This window comes from Cebidichthys violaceus, unplaced genomic scaffold (assembly GCF_023349555.1).
Source record: "Cebidichthys violaceus isolate CVI_PGR_0920_01 unplaced genomic scaffold, fCebVio1.0.p SCAF_1, whole genome shotgun sequence".
Lineage (NCBI taxonomy): Eukaryota > Metazoa > Chordata > Actinopteri > Perciformes > Stichaeidae > Cebidichthys > Cebidichthys violaceus.
The window spans coordinates 20,600,993-20,625,758 of record NW_027176262.1 but is presented as its reverse complement, the minus strand read 5'-3'; the positions used below and the strand labels follow the sequence as shown (position 1 = coordinate 20,625,758).

General features: G+C 40.9%; 2 protein-coding genes across 3 annotated transcripts in view; both read left to right on the top strand.

The window, feature by feature from the left end:
- gbe1b (glucan (1,4-alpha-), branching enzyme 1b) overlaps positions 1-6,939 on the top strand; it is a 78,046-nt gene extending 71,107 nt beyond the window's left edge. For both annotated transcript variants that reach the window (XM_068714443.1, XM_068714451.1), the window contains exon 16: positions 4,962-6,939. In XM_068714443.1, coding sequence (XP_068570544.1) covers positions 4,962-5,024 — 63 coding nt within the window. In that variant the 3' untranslated portion in view covers positions 5,025-6,939. The remainder of the gene's footprint in view (positions 1-4,961) is intronic.
- A 5,140-nt stretch (positions 6,940-12,079) lies between these two features.
- LOC137875307 (high affinity cationic amino acid transporter 1-like) lies at positions 12,080-24,734 on the top strand. Its single transcript, XM_068714430.1, has 12 exons — positions 12,080-12,161; positions 17,378-17,785; positions 17,872-18,030; positions 18,149-18,320; positions 18,426-18,559; positions 18,641-18,863; positions 19,279-19,418; positions 20,145-20,247; positions 21,022-21,221; positions 21,326-21,477; positions 21,812-21,920; positions 22,028-24,734. The coding sequence occupies exons 2-12, from the start codon at positions 17,404-17,406 to the stop codon at positions 22,198-22,200; spliced, it is 1,947 nt and encodes a 648-aa protein (XP_068570531.1). The 5' UTR covers positions 12,080-12,161; positions 17,378-17,403; the 3' UTR covers positions 22,201-24,734.
- The last annotated feature ends 32 nt before the right edge of the window (positions 24,735-24,766 follow it).

The window sequence follows — 24,766 nt, the reverse complement described above, 5'->3', positions numbered from 1 at the left end:
CATATGTGATGTGAAAAAAGAAAGCGCCTGTGCTTCAGACCTGCGGGTCAGACTCTCTGGCATGACCAGCATGCTCACATCTCTCATTAAAATAAAGGTTTTATGTTTAGTATGTTTGTCCTTGCACACCTTAGATATATAAGCTCATTTGCATTTTAAGAAATTCAATATTTTCATATTTAATCTGAATCTGCAGAATGCCTGTTGGAGTGATTGAGAATGGACCTATTTTACTTAAAGCGGCTAATAATTGACAATAAGGATATATTAAATGGAAATGGGAGAACAATGTGACACTGTGAAATGGATCTCTTGTGAAGATGAACCTACAGAGAATTATCACCCAAATCTTTTGCTCCCCTCGGCTTTATGGAGCTTTATAAAGACGTTTAGCTCATTAATTGGTCCGTGTCCTTCCATTCACTGTTTTCACTCACTCTCACTGCCACCATTGGTTTTTTTTTTTTTTAAGTGTAAGGTGTGTTAGTAGTTTCATTTCATCCATAGTTCTATGAATAGAGTGAATGTTGGAACAGCTTGCCGTGAAGCTGACTAAAAAAGCTGAAAAATATGCTCTTCTCTTTATGCAAATAAAAAAATGCAGCTAAGCCTTCATCTGAGTGAACTGACAGCTTGATATACTCAGCAGGGCATTTCATGAGAATCTCACACATCAAGGACTACTGCTATTGAACGATTACAATTTATTCATTTAGCAAGTCAAAAACTTAGTGTAGTCAGGGACAACAACTCTTCATGTGAGAAAATGGGGTTTCAGGTTTAACCTCTTCTGCTAATTGTCACATTTACAGTTTTGTTTAAGTGCTATAGTGTCAAAGACATAACGCTAAGAAACACTGATGAATAATTAGGTGCTGCAGAACCTTTTGATAAACTTTGCATGCATCAAAGGGCTTGTCTCCTTTTGACAGTTTCACAAAAAGAAATTAAGTGAGGAAGAAAAGGAAAATGAGGGAAACGTAGCCGGCTTTTAGCAAATCATCAAAAGACGTACATTTCCATCAGAAAGATCTAAGGCCTGCTGTTGAAGTGTGAACCTACAGAGTGGAACTGGAACGGGACATAGAGGGCCTGCACATACAAATATGCAGTACTACTAACTCCTCTTACACGTACTGCTCTACTGTCTGTACACACTGTAAAAACATTTAACAGTATGTGCATTTAACAGAGTTTTGATGTTTAGTCATTTATCTATTTTGTGTTGGCTAATAATGACACAATTTTAAAGTGTAAATCTTGCTGTAAACTGCAGACTTTTGCACGATCGAACAATTCCGAAAAACTGTGCGATGCAAAATGGCAAAGTGTCTCCTGCCGTTCCACTTTTCCATATTTTTAGGTGATAAACGTCATGTTGGGGCATCGACCCCTGTCAAAGTATTAGCCGTGTAAACCGCTTATGAGGAATGTTGTCTTTTTGGAACTGCAAAAAACTGAATATTTGGTGCATGTAAACATGGTCAGTGTTAGCTCAAAAAAACAGTTATAATTCTGTATCGTGATCTTGTTGTTCCACTTTAAAGGAGCTTAATGTTTGGTGATTGCTCCTATTGGTTATGATAGCATAAGAGTAAATGATGTGTTGATCAGTGAATGTGGTGATCCTTATTAAGTGAGTAATGGATCCAAACAGACATGTCTGGACACTGTAAGATCACAGACGGTCAGGTTGTGCTCTCTCCAGCAGCCCGGGTCAGTATTCAGAGACCTGGAGGACTATATATTTCTGTGAAGCACCTCATGAATCCTTTATCAGCGTGTTTGAACATTGATCATGTTGAGTATTAGCCCGAAGGGTGGACTCTGCTCTTAAAGTGAGACGGAAATCCAAATTCTCACATGAGTGTTATCCGAGATGATGCAAGAACATCCGTAATTTAAAAAAAATAAAAAATGGACAAACAACCTAGTCTAACTTTCTACTAATTCAGAACATGTACTCTGCTTTACTTCCTCTTCATCTTCATTTTTGCAGCTCTGATATTAACACTTGGAAGAAATTGCCAGATTTGCAAAGGTTCTGTTGTACAGTAACTGCTGTTGTATCTGGCTGCTGTAAGTAACTGCTGTTGTTAGATCTGAAATGTGGTTTGTGTGCGAGTCTGCCGGTGAAGTGATAAACACCTACTCCAAATGACTCATCAGAAAGCAGCAGAGGCTTTATGGAAATGTTCAGACACATCCAGTCAGATGCTTGAAGACCAGGGTCGCTTGTTGTGCATCAGCTTTCTAAAACCGTTTGGCAGCAGAATGCGTGCTACGCCGATGAAGATCGTGTGACATTAATATTGGGTGACTGGATGCGTGAGCTGAATAACATAACACTGTAGGTTAACCAGGAATGTCCAGTCATTAGCGCTGGGAGCAACGGTGGGTTTCGACTATCTGAAAATATAACTGGTATTTGTAACTTATTTACATGAGGCATTATGAATTATGAGGCAGTGGGCCTTTGGAGACGCAAAGGGTCCCCCACCCCTCTTACATATTGGAGGAAAGAGACATCTACGCCGCTGTGTCATTCTGGTTTTGCGTCTCTTCGTGGTCGTTCTGCATCACTTTTTCGTCGTTCTGTGAGTCTTTGTGTTTCTTCTGTCTCTTTGTGGTCATTCTGCATCTCTTTCTTTTGCACCCATTTGTGAGTATTTTATGTCTTTTGTGGTAGTTTTGTGTGTCTTTGTGGTTATTCTGTGTCAATTTGTAGTTATTTTGTGTCTCTTTGTGGTCGTTTAGCTTCTCTTTGTAGTAATATAGTGTCTTTATGCTCGTTCGTCGTCTCTTTAAGGAAGTATTGTACTTCTTTGGGGGTCGCCGTTACAAGGGCTTGTTTTAAATTGCATTACCACAAAAGGATGATGTGGCATCAACAAACAAATGTTGCAAACTTGATGTTCACTGTGATGGATTCCACAGCTCATACAAGTTGCAGGGTGCTGCAAACAGATTTTAATATTGTATGGAAATAAGCAAATTCAATTCTGGAGCACACAGAAAAGTACATAAACATTTCTAAGACACAGCAGAATAGCTTGCAAAATGGTTAGCTGAAAAATAAAAGTAATGCAATGTGTAGCTAAAAGTGCAAAATCATCGTTAAAGTCCTTTTCACCATCATGCACAAGCTAAATGTGAACCATCTCGTATACTGCGTAATCACATCAGTGTGCTTGGGTCCATTCTCATGGGTGGTTTTGTTCTAGCTCAACTCAATATAAGATGTCCTCTGTTTCATGAGAATGTTTACTCGAATTTAACATAATGGGAAATATGTCATCACTTTCTTAGTCTAGTCTGAATCATGAATGTTGATGGGTAATTTACAGGCTGTAGTGTGTGTCTAGTTTATAACGCATTCATGTTGTGACGAGTAACGTGTCAATTAGAATGTCTTCCGCTAATTGCAGTGCCAACATTTTTGGAACTATCTGCTGCTCTTTGTTCACAAATTGATTTAGAATTTGTCACTATTGCTATCTATTTGGTGGAAATAAAAGCTGTTGACACATTCCAGGTTAGGCGCAGTGGTAGCTTTTGTCCAAACAGGTGCAATGATTTATTCTGCCTTCCCTTCTCTCTGCGGTGCTCCTGCATGGAGACTCTCCCACTGTGACTGTTTAATTAGTCACCAATGTCTGTGTCAGTGTTTCAGTGCCGAGCTGCTCGACTCCCTCGGTGACAAACTGTTGCCAAAGAAACACATCCGCAGCGAGCTCAGATCCACTGATGCCGAGGGGCGGCTTGAAGAGTTCAGGGGGGTGATTGAATTGTTTACAGTTCTGTGCTCTTTTTCAGTTTTCTGTTGGGAAATATAGCATCATTTATGTCTGCTTGGCTTTTCCTTTGGCATAAATCTGAAATGACTAATGGTACACTGTGGCTCCTTGCCTCCAAACGACACTGTGAATATCAAAAGGATTGATCAAAGACTTTATTAGCTACACCTCTCCAAAATAACACCCTTACTAAGATTTCTTTGTACTGTGTATATATATATATATATATATATATATATATATATAAGAAATCTGACATTTCCAGGCTCGGTTCCTTCTTTTTTTTTTTTTTTTTTCCTTCACGATGTGCTTAGTTTTTGCTGACATGTTTTTTCTTTAGTCCACCAAAACCCGGGAGATGCTCATAGCTCAGCTTATTCCCACTGGCAGATTGTATCTTCACAGGATCTCAAGTTTACAGTTGATGCACAGCCAACAGATACAGATGATAAAACACACAGTAATTGCATTGATTAGAGAGTTCAGAATTTGGAAATTATAATTATTTTCTTTTTGGCCCCACACTTATTGGTATGATTGCTCATTTGGGGATTGTTCACTTTAGCGCGCAAGCTTTAAGACGCGATAAAATGTTAATGAATTTAAGACGGATTAAGTCACTGATCAAGAAATATGCGGCACCAACTACGCCAGGATACGTAGTCTCCATAGCTCAATGCTGGAAATGAAATTCTAGAGAACCAACTCAGACACAACTTTAAGCTGCAGATCTGCTGACTCCAGTGCCACCCAGAGGTCTTACTGCAGCTGCAACTCTGTCACACTCCGACTATACCTCTCTAACCTTGGCAATCCTCTTCAAACACGGCTGTGGTGTTCGTCTACTGTCTGCTCAAAAGAGTTATTTTTCTGCTCAGATCTGAATATCCCTGTGAAATACAAGCGCCGTCCTCTTCTTCGCCGTTCCCCGTTGTTTCTCCTCCCCTTCATGTGGCCGTCATGTCGACCTTGGTTGTGAGAAGCAATCACGAATGGTTATCGAGGCACCACCAAGTGCCTCCGTGTCTGATTTCTAAAGAAGGATAAACGTGAAGATTCAATAATTTCCAAAGTTGGTGATCTTGTTAGCATCATTAATCTTCAATTGTCAACTCACTTTTCTCCCTACCTGCTTCCCTCCCTTTGTCTCTCTTTCTCTCTCAGGTCTACATCCCCTGCAGAACAGCCATTGTCCTGGCCAACGAGGAGATAGATTACTGTTATTAGAGGATGATTGTCTCCACAGAGACCAGGATCGAGAATGGAATCCAACCTCAAACTGAGTGTTAACAATCACCTTCATCTTAAAGTGTCAACCTTGCACACCACCAAAACCCACTTTTTGTGTTTGAGTTTTTTTCTTTCTAAATGGAGGAAAAAAAGGCATTTTGAGCTTTTGTGCTTTCAAACTCCATCTGCAACCATAGATGCTGTGTAACCCCATTTACTACAGATTGGTCCATTTGGGAAGCGTCCAACCTAACCAGCAGCTAGATGCTAAAACTTAAAACCCTGCCGAGTCCTTCCACCACTAGCCAGCAGCCATTTATAGGCTCTGTTGAATTTGGCGTGCCATCTGAAGCACATGACCGGCGACTGTGACAGAGGGAAGCGATTCATCAAGCATTCAAACATGATGAAGAATGTTATGTATGTTGATAAACAGTTTACTTGGTTTAATTATTTTTTAATTTAATACAGATAAAATGATGGTGTCAAAGACACAAGGAGATTTACAGTATTACCATTTACATTGAAATTCAAAACGTCCAGGTATTTAATCACCGGTGATCCATCTTTCATAATTTGCATTTTGGGACCTTGTACGTATAAAAAATATTGCAATTTGCACAAAGTAATAAGCTGCTTTGAATTATTATACTTTTAATGGGTATCTAAAACAGTTGTGTTGGAATGTTTGAATTAATGCAGCTATTGGGAGCATTTATGTGGTTATTTATGGCCGTGTTATTTAGCCAGTAATTTGCAGCTAAAGCAAAGTGATAAAATCATCTAATTGGGATTGTTCACGGTGTGTTGCATAATGCACATGTAACGTATTTAGCTGAAATTTTTTTTTCCCTCCCACTTAACAAAAAGTAAAGCATGGTTTTCTCCCGCAGTAGATCCCATTAGAGTAGTTTATGTCGTGTATTTCACTAAATTCTTCGTAGTCTACTGAAATAAGTTGGTACTGTAGAGGAACACATCATTTTGTGTGGGTTTTACAAGTGTGACTCACACACCAGATTACTTTGAAGATACCATGATTCATGTGCACCACGTTCATTAAATGCTGCAGCACTCCTTTGGGATCATTGCAGAAAACACAGACGGAGCCTAAATTCACGCAAAACGACATGTGCCTCTCTCCCAATTAGCTCAGACTTTTGTGGCTTTTGTCTCAACACACTTTATGATTGAACATCTCAAAGAACGGCTGCAATGCAGATCACTGTGCTGTTATGTGTGGAGATTATTGATGAACTAAAACTGATGATAGGTGACTGCTGAACTCAACCCAACATGTCATTAAAATGGTCTTTCATTCCAGGGGATTCATCTTTTGAAATGATGTTCCGCAAACGACTGTGATAATTGATCTGTCTCCAGCCTTTATGTTCTCACGGTTTTTTTTTTTCTAAAAGTCCCCGGTTGAATGGATGTCTATTGGACAACTTTCAGCATTCGTTGCACGTTTTATCAAAGCAATACTGTTATAAGTGAAACAAGAGCTGATTTTGAGCATCCCAGATGAAAGCTAACGCTTTGATTCACTGCCATAGATACTGTAATGCTGTGATCCACACCTACTGCATTAGCGCAGATTCTCAGCCATTCAAGCTGTGTATTGTAGCATATGGCAGGTTTTGATCTGCCTCCCCTGCAGCGGAAGAAAACAAATTCATATTCAGTACCATCCTTCTGTGTTTAGCCAAAAGTATCATGAGCATGTCATTTCTTTTTCCACCCCTCGAAAAGCACGGAGTGGATCACTGCAGAAATTTCAAGCAACGAGGTTACGATTGATGTGTAGTGTTTAATCATCCCTCGTCTGACCCAATGTCATTGTCGTTTTAACCACCGTCAACATGAATTATCTGTATTTGTTCTCAAAAGTAAAATTGATGTCTGATCCACAGTAACTATTTCTGCATATTTCTTTCATTATTACTAATGATAATAAATCAGTGCTTGTCCGGCCACAAGAAAAATGTGGACGAACTAGATGTGCAATCTGACTGCTGATTCTGTCCCATCACACACTTCTGTGCGTACGTGAATAGGAGAGTACTGGACCAGACTTTAGTAAAAGAAGCCCTGAAGTGTTTGGGACGACAAAAGTAGGACTCTACCTTGCACTCTGCACTCCAGAACATAAAGTTTCAGTTTCCATTTGGTGGCCAGGGAAGCTGTGAAATGTTGTTACGGGACTATACAGAGCAACCGCCTCAGTGGTTCCCACAACCTGATGTAAGGGGGATGAAAGACGACTCATCAGACCGTAATACTTACATTTCCATTTCCTAGGCATCCTCACTCTGTGCTACTTTGTTCACTGGCACCGATAAAAAGCAGCTTTTTAATAGCAGCTGCGCCATGAAAAGCAGTTTGGGAAGAATGCTGTGGTCCTTTTTGAGGCTGTATTTTTGTAGTGGTTTTATTTTTTTATTTTCTCTTTTTTTTACATTTTTCTTATTTTCTTAGTTTCTGGTTGACACATGTTTACTAGTTCCTGCGTGATTCACTTGGTTTAGGTACTTGTTTTGAAGCTGCATGTTGCTGTTTAGGTACTTGTTTTGAAGCTGAGGCCATTTTTCAGTCTCTTCACTGTCAAGTATCTAACAAAGGCTAATGCCTAAAATACATAAATCCCCAACCCTCAAGAAAACCCTCTGGCCTTTTCCAAAAAAAATGGCTCTCAGTAACTTTGAGTATTCATGTGCTACCACGGGGGGTGGCTTGTACAATATAATGCAGTTCAATCCAATTTCCATGCAAATTTGTTCACAGTAGACCAAATAACAGAAACACCCAAGCATATCGCAGCACACCCACCAAATGTGTCCTCAACTTGAGTTAAATCCACACCTTTCTGAAACAGTTGCAGCTAACCAATCTGAAAGCTTCACAGTCTTGGATGTTGCACTGATTTGTACAGTGTTTGAGTGCAACCCCTGTAGATGACGGCCCTGGGATATCCTGGACATGTCTGATGTACTTCAGCCTACCTGGAAAATATTGTAGAAGTAACCCTGAATGCACACAACGTATTCTGTGTTGTAACAGGTTGTCTGTTTGTATTTCTTATGGGCTCACAAGCATACAGATGCCTGGGGGGGAGAAGATCCTGGAGAATGCAATATTGTCAAAGTCAGAATTGGGGCTCTGACATGCACAAAGAAGATGTTTTCAGAGTTCGACCCAGGTGACTGCAAAAGTCAGGTAGGGATTTCACAATGCAGGCTGCTGCAGCTTTAATACAAAAATGCCTGTGATTATATTATAGTCCATCGCTAGAGCTTTGCAGGTAAAAGCTGGCTCAGGTCTAGACAAAGACTACAGAAATTAGAAATGTAAAGTTAAAGGTTCTCTGTGCGACATTCAGAGCGTTGATATAGTAGCAAGCAACTATTTGCCATGCAAAGATATAGTGGAGTAATATCCGAGCTTCTCTGTGCTATGATTACACAGCCAGACAGGCCGCGTGTGCCTTTTAAGTGTATGTTGGTGCATGTGAGCGAGCCCCACTGGTGCCATTGTTTACACTAATAGCTTCTAGCCGCCAGCGTAACCGTCGCCATTTTTTCAGAGCGGTGGGGAGGCACTAGGTAAGTTCTGAATTTCCAATTTAGCACCTTTTAATAACATTAAAAAGTGAAGTGTTTGTTAGGTCATGTAGCAGGTCATCTGCTGGTACAATAGGAAGACGAGCAATAAATAATTTCTGGGGAACACGCACGCACGGGGCGGTTTAGTATTATAGTTCAAAGTCTAGTGTAAAGCAATAGGATTTCAATGGAAAATGTCATGAAATGCCATGATGATAAAGGCTCTAGACTGCGTGTGGTGTCCCATGTTTTCCCTTTCTTTCAGCATATTAGAGTGCTCAAACAGCAGAGAAGACCAGTACCTTTAAAAACCCTTTTCAACAGCATGTACCCCAAGAGAATTTCTGCAAGGCAATTTAGGTTTGAGCATAAATGTTAAAAGAGTTAAACTTACTTCAACCCTTGCTGTCTCTATTCAATAATACATTATTAATGTTGAGAGCTACGAGAGAGGTACGTTTTTTGTTCTCATTCATTTTTAGCACATTTCAGGAGACTGAAGAAGGCTGTAACGAGGGGTTACAGGCTTATTCTCTCCATCAGAAACGTAATAGAGTGATGACACTTACTGCACATGCTCAGTTAGACCCTCCCCCCCCATCAAGAAGACAGACAAACAAATATGACTAAATAGATAATACTATATTGTGTAAATAAAAAATACAATATCAAATAATAATAAAATAACATATTTTTCACAATATGAGGAAAAAAAGCTGAAGTTAATTGGTGACATGTTGCAACCATTGATTGTGTTGCAACAATCAACATCTGACTTCTTTCATTCAAATTCATATTGTGAAAGATGTCATATGTTCTCACAATTATATGTAAGTTTAATATATAGGACTTTGGAGAACCGTCCCCAGTCTTCCTAAAGTTTGGATTAAACATAAGAGAGCTCCTTCTTTGCTCTCGTGAATATGTGGAACAGTCAAGAAAAGAACATCTCCATCGTTCTGTATGAAGAGAGGTAGCCTGTGGTTTTCAGGAACAATCACCTCCTGCAGGTTTGAATGCCTGGGGCACACAGTATGGTATAGCTTATGCTTTTTTTGAAAAGCTTGTTGTATTTTTCTAGGATGGTAAAACACTATCCTCCGTAACTTTAGCCTCATGTATAATCAAAGGCTTCCTTTCTTTGGTTGGTTCATGGGACAAATCACAGGAGCCTTGAGAATCAGAACGCGGTAGTTTTAGCACCATAGGAACATGAAAAGGGTGTAACAAACGTGCTTATGCGGTATGGGCCCCAACATTTTTTCAAAACATACATCACATCCCAGAGGATACAAGATGTAATTACGATTTGGAGGTTTTGAGTAGACACATTTTGTGCCTCTCATGATTTACCATTACAATGGAGTCAGAGAGCAAAGCATTCTTTTTTTTTTCTACAAAATAATGAAAGCAGGAGGTCATTCAGCACTTACTACACATCTGAAGGTATTCACATAATCCTCAAAGACCCTTCTAACCATCCAGAATACATTTCACAAAATGTGGAATTAAAAATGTTCCCAAGTTTTGACTGAATGTCCTGTCCAGGTATCCAGAAAGTCTCCTTGCTCATTTTATACAATTCAATCTATCTCAGGGTCAAGAAACCTACAATGCCAACATTTTGCCTGGCGACTGGGTTGTTTTCCATCGACATGGCAAGAAGAGTTATTGAGGATTTATTATTCATTTTTCTGGAAAAAGGATGCTTATCTGTGACTCGAATGTAAATGTTAGAGCCTGCATCAGAACCACAAACTGGGACTAGTTTGGGAGTTTTTGTGGCATCTGTTTTTCCTTTTGACAGATGCTTCCAATGTTAGTGCGATAAGCAAAGCTAAATGTGTGACCAAGAAATGTCTTTATTGAAATCACGAAGATTAAATCACTCTTTTCATTGGAGTATTAGTATCAAACACTTAAGAGGGATACATCCTTGTTCCTCCTGGGTCAAGCTGATTCAATTCTTTGCTTTTATTGCAAAGAAGTGATGGTAAAGGTCACTGGTGCCTTACTGGAGCACTCAGGCATCAAGGAGAGGAGTTGGGTCTCTGCAGAGAGAAGAGTGCGCTGATATTCGTTGTGTCGTTGCAGTCAGTTTTTCATCTTTATGCAACGCTGGCAGCGACCGATTTCAATGGAGATCTTTGGGACCCAAAGTGCCATTTGTTTTCTATTGTGCAAGGTAATTAAATGCATTCTCCTGGTATCTCGCGTCTATTCAGTCCTCATTAAACAGCTTGAATGAAAACCATCAGTACTCGAGCTCCTGAGAACCAGAGCTGGGAAACACTCGCAGGAACTGCATTAATACAGAACCTTGAAATAAGTTCATGGGGTGGGAAAAGGATTCACCAGAAATGTACAGAAACTGTATCTGAAAGGAGCAAAATGCAGCGATATCTGGTGAGGGGGAGTGTGCAAGTGTTTCTCATGAAGTACTTCCTTCTCCGAGTCCCATAGGAACTGCATTACCTCAGAATCACCTTAGAGCACGGACTCCCGTTTATCAAAGCGATCCAACAATTGGTCCACTGGGTGAGCGCCAGTCAACCATAAATCTAGAAATGTCAGATAAGGCAACGTCTACAGCACTTCTCCCACCAATTACGTCTTAGTAAGCTTTGATGCATGTAGTAGTTATCGTCAAAGCAAAGAAGGGAATCATGAAGCCGCCAATATCCAACTGATCTCAACAACCTCTGCAGCTACTTGCAGCAGGGGCCTAAAACTCACTGATGTGGTTGGGAGGAATCTCTCCACCCCAGGCTGGATGAAGCTTAGTCATGACTGGTGTGGCCTCCTTTTTGCAGTCGGAAAGGATCCCCTTGCATTGATAATCCCAAATCCTGGTGTAGATTTTGGGGCTACATATCGAGAGTGGGGTTGAAATAAGAGGATCACGACATGGTACCCGCTCCGCAGCCACAGCAGGAAGCTCAGAGAGTGGCGCGGAACAGCTCTGTTTCCCCCACTGAGACTTTTTTTTTTTTTTTTTTTTTGCAACTTCATGAGCAATATCCATAATCGTCCTGTGTTGATGCCACTGTTTGTATGTATGCAACCATGAAAAGGAAGGAGGACCAGCAGGGACAGATGCCAAAGTATGCATACTGATAGGGCGAAATGTGAAATGAAGACACGACTAGAAGGTATGTCACCGTTTGTGATCACCATCCAGGAGGCCTCAAAGAGGTCCACGGGAAGACCTGCAGGGACATCCGCTTGTGAAGAGCGCTATCTGGTGGATACTTGTGGTACTTGCAAAGGGGAACACTTGGCATCTGATAATCGGGTGGAGCCACGGTCAACTAGGCGGACCTCCCACCGTTGGTGTGTGAGGCCTCCGTACACACACACGCGCACGCACGCGCACGAGCGCACACACAAACACACGCACGCACGCGCGCGCGCGTTTGAGTCCTTACCAACAAACCAGCAGACTGATGAGAGCGTTTCACGCCGCTATTGTTCGGAGTTGAGTCGCGCAAACTGAAAGAGGCAGAAGCTGTTTGGCGTCTTCTCAAATAAGGTAAGACGTTTTAAGTTAAATATTTTGACTCTTACTTTAAATGAAAAGTTGTTGTTCTTTTCTGAACAATTGTCTCATTTATTCGGCTGCAGTTATCTGAAACAAAAAAACAACCCAAACAGCAACAACGTGGTTATTTCTCAGCCATGCGTGTCCTGCATTATATGGTATGAGGAAGAGGAGTAAAGAACCATCCGGCTGATGCAATATAAACTGAGTGCAGCTGGGAGCAGCGTCTGTGCGGTACTATTGTCTTCATACTGTACCAGCGGACTTTAAAGTAGATCTTCACCACGGCTACGTAGTGTATAGAGGTGAAGTAGGTTTGTGTGGAGGTTTGCAGTTTGAAAGAATGCAGCGGTGGCCGTGAGGAGAAACATTGCCTTTTATAGCGAGTGCCACTTCCAGCGGCAGTGTGGGTGAACTCCTATGAACCCGCACTGTAAATGAATGGGAACTACTGCCCATTTTCCATCCGTGTTATCAAAGAATCCGTGGCCTAATAACACATCTGACCAACAATGTGGGTAGTTAATGAAGACTTTGATCAAACATATGTTTAAAAATGCTTTTTCTATTTGAAGCGGTGAGTGTTTTATTCACCTACATTTGCTGTTTAAATGCTTTAAATATCTTTTTTGATGACATTTTCATTCAGGCCCACTACAGTTTGGACTACTTGTTTGTTTTGAAACATTTGACTGTATATGAAATAATTAGCAAAAAAAAAAAAAATCAAATGAACGCTCAGAATAAGTTAATCAAAATAAAAATCATGTTTGTCAGTCAACATTGTCCTCCTGTGCAACAACATCACCAATAGCAATGTTGGCCTATGGCTCATTTCAGGCTAAGGAGGACAACTGTATGTTACATGAGTGTAATTCATTTGTGCTTTAGGCAGGTATACAGTAATTGTTTCCGTTTAGTTTGAGTCCACATTTGTTCCTCGCACCACTCACACAGGTATGAGTGTTACTGGCCGCTGTGTTTATCATTCCTCTTGCCCATGATGGCTGGAGAGAGGTCCTTTTCTAATGTGATTGGAATGGAAGAGACCGAGACTAAATCTACTTCTTACATGCATGAATGCCTTTCAAAGGTTATCCAAATTCATTTGAGGCTTCAGAAGTCTGAGTTAGTCATATCAATTTGGTATCTTTCAAAGTTACTGTGTTTTTATGATGTTCCCTCTTTGTGTTACTGCAGCGCAGCACGTAAACACTGTTTGTGGCAACAAAAAGAGGAAATTCTTCTATAACAGAATTTGCTGAAATAGACTAAGAAACACTATTTAATTGAAGAAACTACTGCCATCAAAAGCTGACCAGAATAAAACATACAAATCCTGTATTATCCACACAGCTGATATTTTAGTCTGATATCAAATTTCACAAAGGTCAACAGTGCATCCATCAGTCTGAGAAGTCTAAACAACTTCTGGATTTGACTTCACTGGTTTGAAGTGGGGTAAGGCCAGCATATTGGTCTGATATTCGCTAGATATGGAAAGACCTTCATGTTTGTAAAACATTCAGCAGTTGCCACCCAACTAACTTTAATCTGTTTATAAATTCATTTGTATTTCTGTTAAAGATTAGTTTAGTTTAAATGAGGCTGTTTAGTGGCCTGTGCTGTTTCCTTTTTTGAATGACTCACTGTGCAGTGACCATGATAAGACACTTTGTGTGAATGTATCAGACATCTGCATCGAGGAAATAAATAAACAGCTATTGATTAAAACGGGTCAGTGGGAAAGTTCCAATTGAAACATTTTAAATACACAGTGATCACCTGCCAAACAAATGTGAATTCATCATATTTTTTTTTTTTAATTATAAGGGGCACAGTGCCAGCTAGTGGTCAGAAATATCCAAGACTGAGGACTGTTCCTATAAATCAAGGACACCTTAACTATTAACTGAAATATAGTCTGTAAAATACAAGTCACACATGTTTTGGCTGTGTGTGTTCTTGCATAGATTCTGTATTTGGTGTCACTGTGACATTTCTGCATAAAGTCACAAACCATGAGGAGGGCAGGGACTTAATGTAATAAATACTGATTCAGTGAGTAGGCCTGCAAGGTCACGTCCGCTGAGCTCTTAACAAGGGGGGGGGGGGGGGGTCACCTGGCTTCAAACTAGGGTGTCAACATCTCTCAATCTACATCACGGATGATCCTATTATTGGCTTTAATGTGTATGTGTGGTTTACATTCAGGCGTTAAACCCGTTTTGGAGGGGGGGGGGACAATCATTTATTTATTTTCTTCTGTTTTCTTCCACAAGAGCAAGAATACACTTTGCGTGTGTGCTCAAGACCCACTTTGAGACTTCCGCCTGAGAAGGTATTAACATATCAGCAAAACTCAGAAAGTAGTAAAGGCTGTAGTTCCTGTTCTCCTGATGCCTGGCTCGTGTTGTAACATTCTGTTCTTCGTAGCTTTAATGGTACAAGGTCAATGCGGCCCTAGAGATGTCACTAAGGCCTAATTCCCTGGAAAGGAAAGTTTGTTTGGCTTGTGTAAGCGGTCTGTTTTATGATCGCTCTCACATGGCGCTTTGTTTGCTCCATCCCCAGTTACACCACAAGGGCAGGTGGGCTTTTTGTAGTGTTGCTAAATACACTTCACGTGCCAAGTGGGACATCAGTGGTCCCTGAAATGGCTCTGTGCTGCTGCCGTCTTTTGAATTCATGCAGGGAAAACTGTAATTAAAGACACTCAACAGCTTTTCTCAAATTCATGGTAGGAAAAATGTCACGTTTCGTACGCAAATCCTTAGATATGGTGTATTTCTCAGATGCAGGTTGTTCTGCAGGTGTATGTCTCACAAGTGTACAGGTCCAGTATTTAGAAAGCAAATTTTGAAAGCAAAATCAACTATATTGTAAGGATGTAATGCCATCGAAAACATTCAATTACATGCAGTAATACTATAGTTCTAAAATACCTATACTAGATTAATGTCTATCTGAGTCAATTTGCTTGGATTTGTGATTTGTATCAATATATATATATTAAATTAGTTTAATTCAATGTGTCATTGCAGTTCAACTCTGTGCGTATAAACAAAGTCACAGCGAACATAAAAGACATTTGAAGGAGCTAAAGTATTTATCTTCATACCAAATAGTGACCAGCATGTGACTGCCTCCCATTTCAAATTCAGCCACTACCTCATGAGCTCGACAATTGGCTGAGAAGAGGGCAGGGTTCTGCCCTGCCCACCCTCCTTCTTTTTTTTTTTTTTTTTTTTTGCATGTCACATCTTGAGCATGCTACAGTACGCCTCTGCGGTGAGTTCTGAACCACTGGCTGTTCCCGCCTCCTTTTGCCCGCGGGGCGATGTAACAAATGTTCTGGCTTGCACAGCATACAAGGACATATTCTTTCTTGTCCTACACATTGACGTGAGAAGCACACAATTTACAGATGCACCTTTTTTTTTTCCCCTTTGGGTTTCCTTTCAGCTTCATGTACATTCATCAGGTTTGTTTTGGCCTCTGCATGTCGGTCTTATCAAACTGTTTGCCCAATAGAATGTCTGTGCTCAAACTGTTCAGGTCATTGTAACCTCGTCAGATAGGGGGTAGGCATCACAGCTGGTCTGTGTCTTTAGATCGGGGGCCATGTGAGGTGCCCCTGTTCTATTTGTGAGCTGGAAACCTGAATGGTTTGTACGCTAAGAGGCGTTTGTGTCACGTGTCAAAGCAGCTCTTGTAGACGTCTCTCACAGCTCTATTCAGCCTCAGCTGACTGGAGATGAAGTCTACAGCCACTCTTACTGGAGTGCGTGCTTGAGCGGATTTATAAGCTGCCAGAAGAAAAAAAAACGGTGTATTGCAGTGAAGACAGGAGATACTGTTTTGTGGAAGTGAGTGCTTGTGTGCATTGTTAGTCAGATCTATATCTGTCTCTGATGCGCTGTTTTAGAAGAGGCTTTGAAATTGGATCCCAGAATGTCAGGATTATGCCCTGCACAATATTTACAAAATATCACAATGTAATTGTTCGGCAGATAATGTTGATGTGAAACGTCTGGCGACATCTTGTTTGAGGTAACCTTATTCTGTTTTATCATATGATAAACGCTGAGATTTGAGATGTCCGTTACTGCTGACTTAGTAACTTTTATTGATATTGCATTTTTGTGTTGTAACTGAAAAACATATTGTTCATGTGCCTCAATTTGGCATATTGTTACATTTGATAACAAAAAGAAGTTGGCAACCGTTCTATTTCTCTACATAGGTTCATCCACAGTGGGGATCGGCTGAGATGAAGTGTTACTGCTGCCTGCACTCTAACCTGGAACAATGTGTTGATAACGGATAACCCTAATTGAGAAAGAAGGAGAGAAAAGAATATCTTCTGTAAACATATTGATGGATCATACTTTTCATCTAGAATGCAGAATATAATGCATACTAGGGTCCATTAGACCATTCAAATTAGACCAATGTTAGTATGCCAATTCATTCTTCACTTGAGTCATTTTTGAAGCAATGTGAAGAACAACAAAATAAGAGTGAGCAGCACTTGGGATCTTAGTATGTTTTTAGTAGTTTGACAGTTTATTTAACTCAAACATTGTAGAAATGTGCAGCTTGTAGTACTTTAATAGTATGCTCAGTACAAGCTTTTAGTATGTACTGTACTAACTCATCCAAGCGCTTTAATATGTTAACATGAAACATGTTTGACCCTGTTTGTGCATTGTGTTATTAGGATTGACAGGTGAATGTGTTGTATTCATTGAACGTCAAGTTCATTTCTTCATGGTGCAGGTTTTTCAAACGGCTTGTTGTATAATCTGTGACTCATGTCGATAATGAATGAAGTGCATGAAGTCACATTTTTGCGACAATGACTTGTTTATTACATTGGGTTGATGCCCATCACGATGCAAAATAATGTAAACCAATAGAAATGCTCTCTTTATTTTGTGACTCCTTGCTGCATATATCCTCCATCACTGGAGGTTTTGTTATCAAAGGGTTTTGTTCTCAAAAAACACAACAAAAGTTTTGATTCATACGCCAGTACTTTGTAAACATTAGTTAAATCAACTACCCTATTATTTCTTAAAACATCAAATCAAAGGAGATCTTGATCTGGGGCTGGAACAGCACGTATTTTCTTTTTCCTTTTGTCTGATTAAATGTTCAGTAATCTCAGTGCTCAAGTCATTCCCGTCTTGTTTTGTCGACAGCTAAATTATCTCCTGTGGAGCTTTTAATGCCAATCAGGATGATTCTGGCAGCACTAAAGGGCATTGGGAAGCAGCTCCTGCGGGTGAAGGTCGTCGACTGTAACGCAGAGGACTCCCGCTTGTCTCGATGCCTCAACACGTTTGACCTGGTGGCTTTGGGCGTCGGCAGTACGCTGGGTGCCGGTGTCTACGTCCTCGCTGGCGCCGTAGCCCGGGACAGCGCTGGACCCGCCATCGTCCTCTCCTTCCTCATAGCCGCCTTCGCCTCGGTCCTGGCCGGTCTGTGCTACGCCGAGTTCGGAGCCCGCGTCCCCAAAACTGGCTCGGCTTACCTCTACAGCTATGTGACAGTTGGGGAACTGTGGGCCTTTATCACAGGCTGGAACCTCATCCTCTCTTACGTCATTGGTGAGACACTTTGAATGAGGAAGGAAAGGGGGTCGGCTGCTACACAAGATGTTGTTCACTTTACATGAACGCTTTCCTCCACGCAGGAACTTCAAGTGTGGCCAGAGCATGGAGCGCCACCTTCGATGAGCTGATCGGAGGGCACATTGAGGAATTCTGCAGACGTTACATGACCATGAATGCCCCGGGCATCCTGGCAGAGTATCCAGACATATTTGCCGTCTTCATAATAATCACTCTGACAGGTGAGGAGCAGCTCGGATATACAGTATCTCTCTGTGAAAAATGTTGTATCTCATTTTTCCTTTGGACATCATAGTCTTTCGTCTTTTCACTTTTTTTTTTTTTTTTAACTGCTTGCAGGACTGCTTATATTCGGAGTGAAGGAGTCGGCCTTGGTGAATAAAGTGTTCACCTGCGTCAATGTGCTGGTGCTGGTGTTCATGATTATCTCTGGTTTGGTCAAAGGAAACCTAAAAAACTGGAACTTGAAGCCTGAGGAAATCCTCAATGCCACCAGCAACTATAGCCTCAAGTAGGTGACATGAAGAGCTTCATTTTTCTAAAATGTTATGTGCATAATAATACACCTGTGTGTTGTGTTTGAAATAGGCAAATGCCTTTTTTGTTTTACTTCCAGTGCGTCTGATTCCCTACCATCACAAAAAAGTCTCGGCGATGGCGGCTTCGTGCCTTTTGGCATAAATGGAGTCCTCTCTGGCGCCGCCACCTGTTTTTATGCATTTATAGGCTTTGACTGCATTGCCACTACAGGTGAGAGGGAATACATTACATTGATAAGCGACACTCGTGACCCCTATCCTCTCACATCTCCAGCTATGTTCCCTTTCCCAGGAGAAGAAGTGAAGAATCCTCAGAGGGCCATTCCCATCGGGATTGTGGCCTCGCTCCTTATTTGCTTATTGGCGTACTTCGGTGTGTCCGCGGCCCTCACTTTGATGATGCCTTACTATTTGCTGGATAAGAACAGCCCTCTGCCAGTAGCCTTCAAGTATGTGGGCTGGGAGGAAGCCACTTATGCAGTGGCCATTGGATCTTTATGTGCCTTGTCAACCAGGTAAGAGGCTTTCCTCCGGCCTCTCTGCATGATAACTTGTAGAGGACTTGTAATTGTTTTTAAGGATTTAGTAATGAATGTCCAGTACACTGAATATAGAATTGAATGTATTCTATATTCTTCAATTCAGTGCGTGAGAGGAATTGGTTGTAGTATTATTTTATATATTTGGAGCTAAACCATTGAGAGTGAATTTTGTGATTATTACATTGGTTTGCTCGTCCTTGATGGATCTGGGGTTGTTTTCATGGTTTGGGCTCCTTAATTCCAGTTATGAGAAATCTTAATGCTACAGCAAACAACATTTTAGAGGCTGGAGTCCTTCAGACCTTGTGGCAACAGTCCCCTGTTATATTTTCTAACCGTGTGCATTCACTTGCACGGCATGCTTTTTTCTCTGTCTCTCCCATGTTAGTTTACTAGGCTCCATGTTCCCAATGCCCAGAGTGATCTGGGCCATGGCAGAAGATGGGCTGCTCTTCAAATGTTTGGCCAAAATCAGCCCGCGAACCAAAGCCCCTCTAACAGCTACAATAACATCGGGTGTTGTGGCAGGTGAGCTCATGACCTAAACCTACTAACTGGTTGGGGTTCACCCTATAACCCTACAAGACGCGCTTGGCTCACGAGGCCTCAACACAAGCACTCGGCCAAAAACCAAGATGACGATACAGCACAAATGTCATGCAAATGTAATATTTCTTTTTTAATTATTGCCATACGCAAAGCAGGCACAGGATCATCTTCAGTACAGCATCCCGTGCTGTTTATCAGGATGTCTGGCTGAGAATGGCTGCAGTTGAGGCCCTGTGTGAAACCAGATTTCCCAAACGTATTCTTTAAGTAAAAGAAAATTTCTGCCTCCTCCTCCTTCTTCCTTCGTCCTTGGCTTAGTCTCCTTGGCTCCATGTTTCCACTCCCACGCATTATCTTTGCTATGGCGCGCGATGGTCTGCTCTTCTCGTTTTTGGCGCGTGTCAGCAAGAGGAAGACGCCCAACAACTCCACCTTGGTGTCAGGGCTTATGTCTGGTAGGTAGCTGACATGAGGCCTAAGGCAACAGTGCCCTCTAGGGGAAGGAGGATGTTGGCCCTTAACACATTAGGTTGTAATTAAATGGAGCTCGACAGTAGTAGTTTGAAAATGTGTATGAATTATGTAAAAATACAATATCTGCATTATACTGTGGTCAATTTGCATTTTTTTTTTTTTTTTACTTTTAGGATTAGTTTGACTAAATCTATCACCTTGACGTGTGTTTTTCTCCTGTGTGTCCTGCAGCTGTGATGGCTTTCCTGTTTGACTTGAAAGACCTGGTTGACCTCATGTCCATAGGCACTTTGCTGGCCTATACTTTGGTGGCTGCCTGTGTGCTGGTCCTCAGGTACACCTCATCTCTCAGTTGACATATCCAGTCTACGCTTGTCAGGACGCTAGAGGATTACAAGGCTGAATCACTTCATATTTCTACGTCCTCTCATTGGTAAAGGAGTCCCCAGTCAGAGGCTTCCTCTGGCCAGATGGGTGTAGAACTGTTTAAAGGTGCAAGATACGAGATTGGGAGCATTTCTATTGCCTCTCAAAGGCTATCAACATGACGACGGCTGAGCTGGTGGCTGGAAGCTAACGGTGCTAACAGTGCAAACTATGGCAACAGTGCTGACGGAGCTGACAGTGTTTAACTGGGGGGGGGGTTTAACCGCCGTATGAGCGCAGTGCAGAGAGGCCCACTCACATGCACTAACATACACAGCAGGCTATGTCAACAAAGCAAGAAGAAGCTTGAGAAGAGAAGAGAGGGTGACTTCATGCTCTGAATCCCGTATAATGCACCTTAAAGATGCTCACTTTTACCATTTGATACTAGATGACTTTTGTCCGAAGCTGCCTCATGATGTAAAACCTGGTGTCTTCAAATAAAAATGTTAATGATTTCAAAGGTCATAATTTGCGTTCGCCTACATTGCTAAACCTACTTGCCTGCAGCTGTACTGTATTTTATGAAGTCGTGAATAATCCTTTGTAGCATATTCACTAGAGAGAAACATCTGCTTAACCCCTCATAACGAAGGTGGCGCTATGTTTCAAACTTCGTTCTAAAATGTCCTCAGCAGTTTTTCCTAAGCATGGTTTTGACTGTCTGTTTTGCCATCTGAAGGTACCAGCCTGAACAGCCCAGTGCGGCCTATGAGATGGCCAACACTCAGGATGAACCTGAAATGGCTGATAACGAGGGGAACGTCGACATACTGCCACAACCAGACGATCGCTTCACCGTCAGGAATTTACTTTTCCCTTCAAACACAGAGCCGTCCCCTCTGTCCGGGTTTGCCGTCAACATTTGCGCCAGCATAATCGGTGAGACACACACAAAGCCCAGGGAAAATCAGAAGATAGTGGCGGAATAATTAATCTGGTCACTGATACAGCACATCATCTTACGGTGTTATTCTCCCCTCCAGGTGTTTTGGTGTTTGTCTTCAGTGTCGTGGCTGTCCAAGGACGTCTTGCAGTCTGGTCGGTGACCGTCCTCAGTATTGTCATGGTGGCCTGTTTGATCGTCATCTTCATTGTGTGGAGACAGCCGCAAAGCAACGTCAAGCTTGCCTTCAAGGTAGACTGTTCTTTCACCAAAGAGTTTTCTCACACTATTTCATTGTTACATGTACAAAGTGACATTGTAGGTTGTGTAAAGTATTCTGTTGTTGTTTGCTTTGTGTTTATTTGCATGTTATGGTTGTTCAGCACTTTGGTCAGCTCTTTAAAAGCTAGATTTTACATACAGTGAACAGAGCAATCGCAACCAAACGAACATTGAAAGGGAGAGGAGAGGACTACACATCTTTAAGCCAAAAAAATGCAAACAGTGTGTTCTTAACATTATTGCCAGTCATCCTTTCTTAATATTTAAGGTTGTAATGTTAAATGTACACACTTTCTTCTCACAGGTTCCCCTGCTGCCCTTTGTCCCAGTCATCAGTATGTTCATCAATGTCTATCTGATGATGCAACTCGACAAAGGAACCTGGATGCGCTTTGCCATCTGGATGGTCTTGGGTATTTTGGAATTTTGACCCTACAATGCCAAATATGATCTGTTGTGGTACTTTGTGTTTTGAAAATGAATTCACGTCTTTGCCACAATGTTTCTACACCGTTTGTAGGTTTCTTTATCTACTTCGGCTATGGTATTCGCAACAGTGCAGAGGCAGCGTTGACCAGGTCCAACACCAACACGCCAGCCTGCACAATAAAGGGAGAGTCCATGGCCACAGAGAAGGAAGCCTTTCTACACAACACACCAACCGCCACAGGAAACTACTATGACGATTCCTAAGGAAACAGGAAGTTCACTAATCCATTTTATTTCTGTTCTGTTAAATAGCCGCAAATCCAGGAGAGAAATATGGAGACTTTCACGCGTCCTTCCAATCAGAGCGTTGACTTATTTCCTTATTCAAGCCAAACATTTTGATGAAAGTGAAAAAAGCTAATTAGTTGTGAAGACTAGGTAAAACTTCTGAAAACCAATATATATTTTTAGCTGAAAAGTGGGGTTTTCTGTACTTCAATAGGGTTTATTTTGCTGAACACAACTAATTATGTGGAACCAAATCAACCAAAGACAAAGAACAAGTTGTTTTAAAAAATGTTTTGAGACATCACGTATATCATTCAACACTCATCAAAACTTTATTTTGGTTCTTTAATCCACAGTATATTAGACTGATGAGCCCCATTCTTTTTTTTTTCTGTAATAACACATTTGAACTTGACTTTTTGAAAGTTCAGCATTTGTTACTGCTCCTCTAGCTTGAACTCGCTCAACATTTTCATGTGGTGGCTGTTTACAGAAAAGGAATTATGAATTTCAAAAGCAAGGCTTACGTTTTTTTCTTTTTTTTTTAATGCAAATATACATGCATTTGGCGGCTTTCCTGGTAAATATTTGTTACTCGTCATGGTGCATTAGGAAGCACAGTGCCGGCTACTGTGTCAAAATCCTATGGGAGATTCTTTTTTTAAATCTACATCCCTTTATCAGATGAAGTCATCCAGGTTCACCAGAAATCTGGCACTCAGAAACACTACCACTTTTGTCCACAGGGACCGCCAAAATCAACACAAAATGAAAGTTCCTTGTAGGAACTTAAATTGAGAATCGGCAAATAATTATTTTCAAAGTCAGCTGAGAATTTCACTGTATCTTGAGTGCCTTTTTGTCTTGTAAGCTTACTTCAATGGTAAAACTTGTACGTCGGCATTTTGACTCTAGAGAATACACTACTCTGTAGGCCTACCTGTGTTTTATATAAACTGTATAACTGTGTTAATATAATAATTCATCATGGTGCTATGAATAATCAGTACATTTCAGTGTGGCAGTGTTTTTGATCTACAGTTGAATGTTTTCCTCAAGTTACACATTAACATCAAATACAACAGTGTTGTCTCCATCAGGGAACTTGCTTTTTTTTAAACTAGCCAAAGAAAAGGAAAGCTGCTATTGTGGAATGATTTATTGAACACGACAGAGGATGTATTTGAAGTGCCTATTTCCCAAGTGAATGTTACACCTTTGAGAGGTCTGATATTTTTCTATCGACAGCTACAATTGTGAAATATATATATATATTGTCTGTATATAACGTACACTTTGGAGTGTGAAAAGCGTATATTTATGATATACAAGAGAAAATTGTGGAGCATTTTCACTTTTTATTTCACACACATCTGAACGGGCCGATGTATAATCAGTTGGTGATATTGAACACCGTCCATACTGTATATACAGAAACAAACTACACCAACTGTTATGTTTACCTCAAGCAGTAATATACTGTATCTGAGAGGGCATTTGTCACTCAGATGCTATTTAATGATTAAGGAAATGAAAGCTGATTGTGTGCAGATTCCCAGGGCAGCTAAAACCTAAACGCAACATTTTTGTGTGTTCACTAACGACTGGAAATGCAACAAGGTGAAAAATCTCTTAGCCGAGCCTTTTAAATCACTATGATGAAATGTTTTATTTTTTTTTGCTATTTATGTTCCATTGAGAGAAACTATTGATGTTGCCAGAAGCCAAATTCTGTTAGATTTATTTTGATTATGTGTCAAAAACAATTCATTGACAGAGTTGCTTTAGATTCCTTAACGATGGCAATGAAATACGGTGCAAGTTTAAAATACTACATAGCTCTTTTATATATAAACACGGTGTATGTAACTGTCCTGCATTTTGAGAATATAAAGCCGCGTGGTCAAACAAGATTGTGCTGTAGAAAGTTACCGTTTTCTGCCCGCAACTAGCCTTTATCTAAAATCAGTGGGACATTGTCTCGTATACATTTTGGTGCACCATTACCTGATGTCGAAATGCAAATTTCCAACATTTAATGTCTGTTTTTGTAAATATGGTTTTGATATTGCTTTAACTTACTGCCCATATCACAAGTTTCCCTTATCCGTCCGTCATATCACCCCACAGCTTGTATCTATTCAGTCTTTTGTTGCAAGCATTATGTAAAGTAAATAACTGTGCCACTGTGGCTGTTCACCATAAATAGATGGAATATATTTGTTTGAAAGCACGACGACGTCGGGAATCGTTCATTAGGTGAGGCTCATCTCCCTTTTGAGTTTGATGTTTCACGTGAGGCTTCGTCTAAAGAAATCACAAATAGTGCATTTTATTGTCCTTGACACTGTTTTTAAGCATGTAAACGTTTGAATGCTGCTCTATTTCAAAACGTTATGAAGCTTGTACTGCTATCTTATACAGGTGTTTACAGTGTATCAAGGTCAGCTGTTCAGCATGTGTTGTCTTGATATTGGTTGCGGTTTGTATAGTTACTGCTGTAAATAAATTTTGCCGAAAGGTAAACGCAGACTTTGTCTTT

Bases quoted from the DNA above. Each gene is read 5' to 3' on its own strand.
- LOC137875307 (XM_068714430.1), top strand. From the start codon at position 17,404: ATGCCAATCAGGATGATTCTGGCAGCACTAAAGGGCATTGGGAAGCAG. The intron at 18,560-18,640 runs GTGAGAGGGAAT...TCCCTTTCCCAG, and splicing joins TGACTGCATTGCCACTACAG to GAGAAGAAGTGAAGAATCCT. The intron at 19,419-20,144 runs GTGAGCTCATGA...TGTGTCCTGCAG, and splicing joins AACATCGGGTGTTGTGGCAG to CTGTGATGGCTTTCCTGTTT.